Source organism: Rhamphochromis longiceps, linkage group LG11, assembly GCF_057381845.1.
Source record: "Rhamphochromis longiceps isolate RC_006_pf linkage group LG11, R_longiceps_female_GT1.1, whole genome shotgun sequence".
NCBI lineage: Eukaryota > Metazoa > Chordata > Actinopteri > Cichliformes > Cichlidae > Rhamphochromis > Rhamphochromis longiceps.
Genome location: NC_140567.1, coordinates 19381223 through 19392125, shown reverse-complemented (window position 1 = coordinate 19392125; position 10903 = coordinate 19381223). Strand labels below are relative to the sequence as shown.

General features: G+C 38.6%; 1 protein-coding gene across 1 annotated transcript; it reads right to left on the bottom strand.

The window, feature by feature from the left end:
* Nucleotides 1-4883: 4883 nt before the first annotated feature.
* LOC146658897 (myelin-associated glycoprotein-like) lies at nt 4884-8203 on the bottom strand. Its single transcript, XM_085424169.1, has 8 exons — nt 8155-8203; nt 7588-8034; nt 6950-7231; nt 5794-6063; nt 5626-5716; nt 5308-5400; nt 5132-5195; nt 4884-5043 (listed from the first exon to the last, which is right to left on the bottom strand). Exons 1-8 carry the CDS (start codon nt 8201-8203, stop codon nt 5008-5010), a joined length of 1332 nt encoding a protein of 443 aa, XP_085280295.1. The 3' UTR covers nt 4884-5007.
* Between the last annotated feature and the right edge of the window lie 2700 nt (nt 8204-10903).

Sequence of the window (10903 nt, the reverse complement as noted above, 5' to 3'; positions counted from 1 at the left end):
TGTGACTATGACTATAACTATGACTGTGACTACAAGGGGGGGAACATAAGCAGACGACCTGACAACAGTAAGAGACACAAGACTTAAATACACAGGAGTGTAACCAGGGGCGATTTTAGCCCATTTTTGGGGGTGCTTCAGCATTTAACCTTCAGTTACTCTTTATATAGTTAGGTAGGAGTCAGACCATGTTTGTTTTTAGCTGAAAAACATTACACCCAGGTAACCTGCTGTGTTGAAAACGTGTTTCCTGACTATGTTTGCTACCCTACAATCCATCCTAATCTGTAGTAAATTCAGCGATATTTGACCGTCCTGTTGCTCCCATTGAAATTTATACAGCCTATTTAAAATCTAAAACTTAACATTATCCGTAGCCTGCTGCTGTTACCACTGTCTTGTTTGAAATATAATGAGAGAAACTGGTTATTTTATCATATGTGCCGATATTGAACCCAAGGTACTAACTAGCTAACTGACTGGATGCGCATTAACCTTATAACTCCTGTTGTGTGTGTGTGTGTGTGTGTGTGTGTGTGTACAGAGAGACAGCCAGGTTCATATTGGATATGAGGACGTTTTTTCAAAAACAGGAGCCACATTCAGGTAAAAGTGTAAGATCAAATGATCCGTCAATAAAGGATAATGTTGGATCAGTGTTTCAATATTTATATCCTTTATTAGTTGTACATGTGCTTTGGTTATTTGCCTTTTGGTTGAAAGTACAGTGAGAGAGGACTTTTTTATTAGTGATCTTGATATATATTTTTTTTAAATCTAATTGAACACAATCTATTTGTGTATGATTGTCAGTCCAAAGAGGGAGAGAGGAAAGAGGAGAACATGAGGAGAAAGTACAAGATCAGGAAGAACCAGGTAAGAAAACAGACAGGGAGTACTAACAGGTGTGGAGATACAGAAATTATTTTACTGCAACAATATAACCTGCATTATTAACATTGCATTAATAATATACCTTACAGCATTGATATTGCATTAAAGATGTTTATGAAACTTTCTGCTATTAACCTTTTTCTTACAGGTGCAGCCCTAGTCAGTTTATACACACATTGCATGTCTGTGCTTTATTCAGAGTTGATGCTCAGTCTCAGTCTATTGAAGGTTTCAAGCTTCGATAAGCGCGATGTCTCAGTCGATATATTGTGGGTGACTTGGAGCATAGAAGGATAGACACATACACGCTTACAAACACATATAATCCAAAAACCTGCCAGACCAAAGGCCTGAAACTCATTTAGCTTCTGACTGCATTTTAGTCTACTTGGTAACAGATGACAGAAGACCCGTCAAGAAGAGGACAAGCCCTCAGGGACCATGTAGGCTTGAAATTTATTGCCATGTATGGAAGGTGTTATAGAAAAGGGAACTTTGGTGTCTGTTTTTAGCCATTTAAGATGTACCATTTACTGCAAATCGATGTATCTGATCTGTAATCGAAGCGAGAAGGGGCGTGAACCCTGATGTTATAAAACACTTCCACGTGTATTCTTAGCAGGAGACGTTTTGCTGGTGTGGTGCTGTATACTTCTCCTCCTGCGTGTGTTTAATAAACTCCTTGTCTGATTGCACTCTCCTGAGCCTCTGTTGGTTTGTTCTGTTGCTCAACATTTTCGAATTCGGGACACAGGCAAAACAGAAACTGTTAAACTAATTTTACTCGTACAATCTGGAAGTTGTTTTCTCCCTATATTAAAGCTGCTGTACAGAATCTGCAAAACAAACTGGGTTGTCAGCCCTGGCACTGCATTACCATATTGAGCTTTAGTCAGAGGAAGTCACGGTTGCCAAAACCTTTTTGAAGCTCAAGAATGAGGCTGGTGCCATCCCAGATATGTTAACATTGTACAATCTTCTGGATAATCAGATCGTCCCCACACTGAAAACTGTTATTCAGGTTGCCCTAACAAACCCAGCTAGCAGCTGTAGCTGTGAAAGGTCTTTTAGTGTCTTGAGTCAGCTCCATACCTGGCTGAGAAGGACCATGGGTCAAAGCAAACTCCAGCACCTGGCTGTGATGTCAGTTGAGAAATGCTTGAGAAACTTGACCACCAAAATGTGATAGACAGATTTACCAACCTCAAGGTGAGGCGACATAGGATAAAAGAAAAGAACAAATCTGCAGAGCCATAGTAGTATCTGCAGTAAAGATCTTTTCATACATTGTATACATTGTACCAGAGGCCAAGGTGTCTCAATTTTTCTAATTTTGTAATAATATTTTGTACATTTCAAGGACTCTTCTATTTTTGGAGTGTAGGACCCAGGCACAGAGAGACTTGATGAATTTAAGAATCTCATGATTTAATAAAGAAATTTGCAGACTTGCACAGAGAGGGTACAATTATGATGAGTGATAATGGAGATGAAGACAACAGACGATGAGGACAGGGAGGAACAGGGGTTTAAATGCACCAAGGAGACAGTCAGAGGGAACTCGGGACAACTGGAGACATTTAAGGATGCAGGGACTGACAGAGACGGGGAAGAAGTCTCATCGTGATGACTAAAGTTTACCTTGCCAGGATGGGCAGCTCTCTGGGTGCTCAGCACCCCCAAAGCTCTGATCCTAGAATTGCCCCTGAGTGTAACAGAGGGAAGTGAACACACATGGAGAAACAGCGGACACAATTGACCATAATGGCACCACAGTGGAAATACGCACATAGAACATGGAAACAAGACTTTCAGAATAAACAGGAAACAGGACAACAAGAACCACACAGGCAAGAACCATGATAGGTAGACACACAAACCAGGGAGACTTACTACAGGGGCAGATGACACAAAAGGATCTAAAAAACAAAGGACTAAAATGGCAGAAATTAACTAGATAAGCTAAACTGAAACTAGAACACAAATGAATAACAAAATACAACGAAACTGGGTCACCCAGTACCGTGACACAACCCATCATTATACGTGATTGTGAATAAGAGAAATGGTATTAGGTATTTTTTTTTCTGATAGTCAATTATGCTTAATTGCTTAATACTGATCAGAATATAATCAGGTATGTTTAACCGTTTCACGCATAGTGGTCACTACAGTAGACAGCTATTCAAGGGCTATTTTCTTGTATTTGTGTCAGTGTCGATGGTATACTTGCACATAAACCACTACACTGGACATTGATGTCTCACTCTATACACTATAAATTGTCCACCTAAGTGAACATGTAAAAAACTCTTTAAAAAGTACATGTTTAAAAAATGAAGTTCTAAAATGTTCTTTTTATGCCTAAAGATGAATAAAAAAATGCTTAAATATGTATCTAGAATATCTAGAATATGAAAATATCAGAAAAAAATGTAAACAAAAAAGGAATTATGTTATTTTTTTACTTAACCTTTTGTACTATTCTTCATTGTGTTCTTCTTCCCCTTAACTCTGATTTCCAGCTTCCTGAATTCCTGAAAGTTGTGGTGGTGGTTAATTTCTGATGTTTTCAGTTTGTTGTTTTCTGGACTGATGGTGTCCGTTAGTTTACATCACCTTCATATGACTTCAAATATTAATCACTTTTTTTTTTTTTTTTTTTTTTTTTTACACACATGCTTTACTCTGTGACTTTTGAGCATGTTTTTCTTGGTTTTATTTTGTGCTTTGTAATGTTTAATGAAGAATAAACCATATTCCATTTTATCTATTGTTGCATGTTCATGTTTTTCAATATTTCAAATTCAGATTTTTTGCTGAACCTTTTCAGGAACTGCTATATTTAAATTTTGGTTAACAGCCCCATCTTCTGACCAGTATTAATATTTTCATTGACTACTGAGTCACAGTCTGTTTAAATATCTTTGATATAAAGGTCTGTGTTAACTTGAGTTGAAAGCAAGCTGTCTCTGGCACAGATGATTGTTGTAAGTCTTTGAATTAAACCTTTTCCACACATTTCTAACAACAGAAAGATCAAACTAATAAAACTCTGAGCAATTCCACTAATCTCGATCAAATATTCAAAATCATTTTTTCAAAGCAGCATTTACTACATTTGTTCACCTTGGCATGCTGGCCTGCAAAATCCAGACCTGATTACCAATTAGTCTTACTTGTGTTGCAATTGAATTGCAAGAACTTTGGTCATGTATCAAAATATAAAACAGGCCGTGAGTATATTGCAGTGGTAATAGGAAACAGAAGGAAATTAGCATAGAATGTGTAACATGGCTTCATAAAGCAAAAACATACATGAATAATTCTGATGGTAGTTTTTTAAATTTTTTTATTTTAAAACATCACTGTGTAAACGATTGTGTAAGACATTAAATATGGTTGAATAACACACTTTTTTTGTTCTTTATTTCATTTTGCATAAATGCTCAAGACTAATCTATAGTTATTCTCCACAAATACCCACACCCCATGAAGGTCAAACATCCTTCAACTAGACCTGTGCTGATAGACCAATATCATATAACTTGACTGATGTTGTATTTGATAACCCATAACAGCTCTTAACAAAGGTAATAATAAAGAAAAATGATATTGAGTATAAATAATGAACAACATAGTTTCAAAACATTTTTAGTAATTTGACAAGTTTGCACATAATTTAATCAGACAATATGTTGCGATAATTTTGAACATGAGTACATTCTTAGTGTAGATTTTTACAAACCTACAGTAAGAATGTACAAATGTGAATTACACATTTGTGAAAAAAAATATGTCATATATTATATACTTCATAATAATAATTTTGCGATTGAATTTTTTAAAATCTGCAACCTTTGCGACCTAGCAACTTAAAGATTTTTACAATACGTTACTGGTAATTTTTTAAACAATATAATTTGATAAGCCAAAGGAAATGTTCTAGATGAGATTAACAAGAGCACTTTAACAAATACTATTTACTTACTCTATTTTCCAAAGAAAGTGTGAAAAATATATGATAGAAATATGTGATTAAGTTGCACAAGGATGTTTTTCTTGATTCATATCAGAAGACACAAACATGGACTGCAGCTGGTTTTCCACACGCTACACATTGTTGTATATTGACTCATCGCAGTCAGTCTGCACAGAGAAACAAGATTAATTCACTCCCCTTTTCATGCATGCACAAAATGAATGAACTAATGAAGGAAACATTACTTATCCCTACATTGCCATAGACAGGAGGGTTGTTGTACATGTCAGGGCAAGGGATATCGTTACAGCGGTTTTTTCTGGAGAAAGAATGCAAAAGGTAAAGATTAAATCTAGTTGCATATCTTCTTAAATCATATTTAATCATCAGTAAGATTTGTTTGTTTTCAAACAGAAGTGAAGAATTAAAACCTTTTTTGTGGGGCACTATGAGGGAGCTCCACAGGTCTGTCTGACATCATGTTGCTCAGGTTAGTGGTTGTTGTGTCTCTTGATCTCCCCCTGCTGGCAATAAAATGTTTTTAATTAAATGAGAAAGGAAACTGACACTTTTCACAGCCTCTAACCAAAAAGACACAGATATTTTAAATATCTATCTATCGATCGATCGATCTGCACACACACACATACATTCTGGTGTTCATTTGGTTGTAATTATGACTATTATTTCACAAATGATGCAATAATAACAAATGCTTATTTTCAATGATTATGTTTATGACAACTTACCATTTTTTAACAACTCCCAACCCACTTCCTATCAGAATAATCAGAAAAATCACACCTGCTCCAGATGAGATAAGAATATTCTGCATGTTGTCTGTCCAGATAGAAACCATAATGAGTGTTTTTGTCATGTAAAAACAGAGAGATCAGTGCATCTTAAGTCTTTCTTACCATTAACAGGTAAAGAGAGCAAGATGTTGTCATATCCCACCACGTTGTTTGCCAGGCACTGCACACGCCTGAAAGACCCAAAGTCTGTCTGCAGAGTCTCAATAGTAACAGAGCCATTTTTCTCTGCTTTGCTGCTTTGCATGACTCTGTCACCCAAAATAAAATAGACCATGCTGGGAGGCTCGGACTCTACGATACAGTCACACTTTATGATGCCGTTCTCAGAGGAGCACTTTGAGGAAGTCTTGATGTCAGGGGCAGCTTTAAGGACAAGAAATATAATTAGTGGGGATTTATCATATCCTGTTAGCATCACTGGAGAACTTCAGGTGTACAGATTCTCCCTCATTTACATCTGACTTATACTCAACCTTTAAATTAAAGCTTTAAAATCTAAATCAAATCAAAATGTATTCCTATATCACATTTAAAAGCAACAAAGTGTTTTACAATTAATTAAGAACAAGAGAAAACAATAGAAAAAAAATGCATTAACAAACATAAAACAAGCGTGATGCTACTCAAACTAAACTTGAATTAAAAGCCAACACTAAAAAAGTGAGTTTTAAGATACAATTTAAAAAGACTGAATAGACTCTGAAGTACGAATATCATCTGGCAGATTATTCCAGAGTCTAGGCACTGCAACTGCGAAGGCCCGATCTCCTCTATGCTTCAATCGAGACCTTGGCTGTAGTAAGAGCATCTGGCTAGATGATCTCAGTGCTCTTTTGGGGTTATACATGTTGAGGAGTTTGCTTAAATAACTGGGCGCCATATCATTTAACTTTAAAAGTAAGTGAAAGAATCTTAAAATCAACATGATATTAGACAGGGAGCCAGTGTAAATTTGCTAAAACTGGAGTGATATGTTCATACATTCTAACACTAAAAGACGTGCAGCAGCATTTTGGTCTACCTGCAAGCAATGGAGAAATGAGTGTTGAAGACCCAAATAGAGAGAATTGCAGCAGTCCAGTCCAGAGGTGATGAAGGCATGAAAAGGTTTTTCTAGGTCTTTTGGAGGAAGATAAGGCTTTGCTCTGGCAATTTCACATAACTGATAAAAACGGGTTTTCACCCGTTTCACCCGAATTTGATTATCTGCACTGGTAGAATTATCTGCTATTAGTATAAACTGATACAGTATACTTACATTTTACTTGAAGTATCTTAGATGTTTCCAGGTGCAGCCCTCGATGGTATGTTACTCTGCATTTTAAAGGCTTGTTGTGATCAGAGCGGTTTGGGCGAAAGGTCAGAGTAGATATTGAATTCCACTGGCCTTCATGAAGCTGCTGTGTTTGATTTTGCTGTTCTCCAAAGTGACTCCAGATGAAAGAAGGTGGATATGTGGGGCAGGAGTGAAACACGGAGCAGGATGCAGACACATTCTCACCCTCCTTTACTTCCTCTTGCACAGATAAATCAGGTTGACCTGTGTTAACAAAAAAGATTATAGTCATAAACCAAATGCAGTTGTGAAGGTAAGTGTACTGTATTGGAAATACAAATGCACTTAAACAGTATAGCTGCTGATGTTGTGTTTTATGCAGCTATCAATTTTGATCAAGTGAATTGATTTGATAAGTATTTAACTGTAAAAAGTAAAATAGATTAAAAACAGTGACTGGGCATAGGGATTATTTAATGGAGAGATATTTCCTATTTTATTGCAAACAAAACAGTGAAAACATCCGTTGGATATTACTGATGTTATCTTTTCACAAATATAGTTATGCTAATATTCACAACATGCTTACAATAATTTTTAAAATAAATTATTTTACATACTGACTGAAATAGAGACTTTGTTATTTTTGTAGGAGTACTGGTCATAGCCTTTAATTTCAATCCGGAAATATAAAGGCCCCACATCACTTTGTTGAAGATCATCAATCATCAGAGAACAGTTCTTCTTGCTGAGGTCTCCCAGCAGCTTTGTCCTATTCCGAAACTGACCCGGAGTTTGAGATGCATCAGAATGATAGACGACTTGATCATTGTCATTGTACCAAATCCCTGTAAAGCTTGTGGTATTGGTTTTTGGATCTGGGTAGTTATAAGAGCAGGGGATCACCACACATGATCCAAGGAGACCTTTCACTGAGGATGACACAGCAGCAGTCCAAGATGAAGCTTCAGGTTGAGTCACTGCAATAAATTTGAGAGCAAAACGTGATGAAGAAAAAAACAAAAACAGGGTAAACAATGAGAGGAAGACAATGCACAGGACAAAATCTTAATAATGAAATTTTTTTCCTCAGCTAAATAAGATAAAACAAAACAAAACAAAACAAAACACATACTGTTTAACTCTATATATTTTAAGAATTTATACATTATACAGAACACACATACCTTTGGAGCAAATGCACATGGACAACAAAAGCCACTGTAGAGCATTCATCTCTTCACTTCAGCAAATAAAGTGATAAAGCTGCTGTTTTTTCTCTTTGTAAAAATATGACATGATAGTTTCTGTTCTTCTTTTGACACAGTACATTTAAGTCAGACCTTCCCAAAGTGTGGGGCCCGCCCCCCAGGGGGGGTGCAGAGCCATTGCAGGGGGGGCACGGTATGAAAAGGGGGGGGAAGAAAAAAAAAAAACGCTTGGACACTGCTAGCACAGGGCGCCCACAGAAATGCAAAGCAGGAGATGAAGCATCGCTGAATATGTTTTCAAACCAACTTCATTCTAAGCCAAAGACTAGAAAATATGGCGAAGCATATCTTCCCTTTGGCTTCACCTGCACAAGTGCCAAGGTAGGTCTCCCCTGCAGGATTGGTTTTCCCTGCGTCGGGAGCACGCACTGGGCTCTCCAAATCACGGACAAACAGTATCCTACAGTTGTTTATGTTTTTAAGCCCATTTTGCACAGAGAGGCATTTTTTGAAAAATGCATTGATAGCAATGTTGAATATTATTACACACATACAGTAAAATAATTACACCGTGACGCCTCTGCCTTTCTAAATGGAGAGACAGTAACTGCGTGTGTATATGTTAGTGTGTAAAACTTGAAGACAGTAAGATTAACAGTATTTTGTCTCTACCTGCCATTCTGTAATTCATCTCATGTAAACCATAACGTGGCGCACAGCGTGATGTGAAAAAGGCACATACCTTTGACGTTGCGTGACCAACTCTGTATTCCTCGTCCACACGTAAACAGAAAAAAAGGAGTTTTAAAAAATCTGCGTTTTCGGTGATTCGAAACGCCGTTTACGTGTGGAAGAAACAGCTGCGTTTTCAAAAATACCCGTGTAGGTGTGGACGTAGCGTAATAGAGTTAGTAGTTTACTTTCTTACTACCTGTAATTTATTGCAGATTACTTGTATTTGCTTAATTGTTTACTAAATGTTTGAGGTGTGAAAGAAACCGCAATGGAGCAAAATATGGGTGTGTGTGGTTGGAGGATGTGTTTGTGCGTGTGCGTGCATGGGGGGGGGGGGGGGGGGGGTGCGAACATTTTTCTTGTAAAACAAAGGGGGCCTAGCAAAAAAAGTTTGGGAACTACTGATTTAAGTCAAACACAAAATCTAACCTTTCTTTCATATATTGTATGTCTGTGAAAGGTCTCAGTGATCCAGGTCATCTTAGTCTAAGTAGCTTGGAAAGAAAAGTGTCTGGACTTCTTTAAGTTGCTTTAAGACCTTTCACCTCTCATTCAAGAAGGTCAAATGGTGGAGAGTCCCAGATTTTAAGCCCTGTGGGAGTGTCCCCAAGAGGAACATGGACCCCCTATTTGTCCTCTACCTAATCACATGAGCAAAGGTGTGAAAACGGGTGTGGGTCACAATCAACCAAGGTTTCAGGTGAACCCACCATGAAAGCTAGCCCCACCCTATCATGTGATTTACTGAGGTCAAATGGCCCAGGATGTAGGTGGGTGTTAAGGTGTCTGGGGAGGGATCTCAAAACTGGATTATAGATGGCAGAGAATTGGTGTTGTAAGCCACTAACCTTGTTCAAAGATGGCCGTTCACAGAGGACATAGATGGCTTCTTTCACTCTTCTTTTAAACCATTTGTCTTCTCTTTCCAAAATGTGAACATTGGCATCCTTGAAAGAGTGACCTTTGTCCTTTAGGTGCAGATGAACAGCTGAGCCTTGTCCCACCAAGGTGGCTCTTCTATGCTGTGCCATGTGGCTCTTCACCCTCCACATTTTCTGGAGCTTTTCTCTGAGCGCTTGGTACTTCTCCAGCTTCTTGTGTACATTCTTCCTGATGTTGCTGTCATTTGGTATCGCTATGTCTATCACTGTGGCCGTCTTACTCTGTCCAACACTACTATACAACCACTATACCTAAGATAATATAACTATATTTATACACACACACATAAGCACATGAGCGTGGCACAGAAAGGAATTGGCAAGAATATCAGAGGAGCGAAACACCAGTAGAACAGTCACCTGAGACTGCAAGGCTAGACGGACCAATCTGTGCATTGCCTGGATTGGTTACAACAGTGACTCCCAAAACTTTTTTTGCTGGGCCCCCCTTTGTTTTTACAAGAAAAATGTTCCCCTTTTCATACTGCGCCCCCTGCAATGGCTCTGTGCCCCTCCCTAGGGGGCGGGCCCCACACTTTGGGAAGGTCTGGGTTACAAGAAGGATTATGAAATGCCTGGAATGCCTAGAACTGTACAAGATCAACAGGACCCTAAGAGCCTTCATCAGGAACTTAATGGGACTGTGGCATACAACACTAGAGGCCAACTTCAAGCCCATAGCACAAGTCACCATCAAGCCAAGGCGATGCTCTGTCCCCAGCGCTGTTCTGCATAGGCCTGAACATCCCACCAGCCGCGTGCTCAGTGAATACCCTAAGCAGAAACCCAAGAAAGAGGAGGAAGAGGAGGAACTACCATGGAAGGACAGACCCCTGGACTGTATACATCATTGGCAGATAGAGGAGGTGGCTGACATCCAGAAATCCTACCAGTGGCTAGACAAAGCTGGACTGAAAGAGGCACAGAGGCACTAATCATGGCAGCACAGGAGCAAGCTCTGAGCACAAGATCCATAGAGGCTGGGGTCTATCACACCAGCCAAGACCCCAGCTAAGATACTGCACAGGACCCTCAAGCTCCCAGGCCTC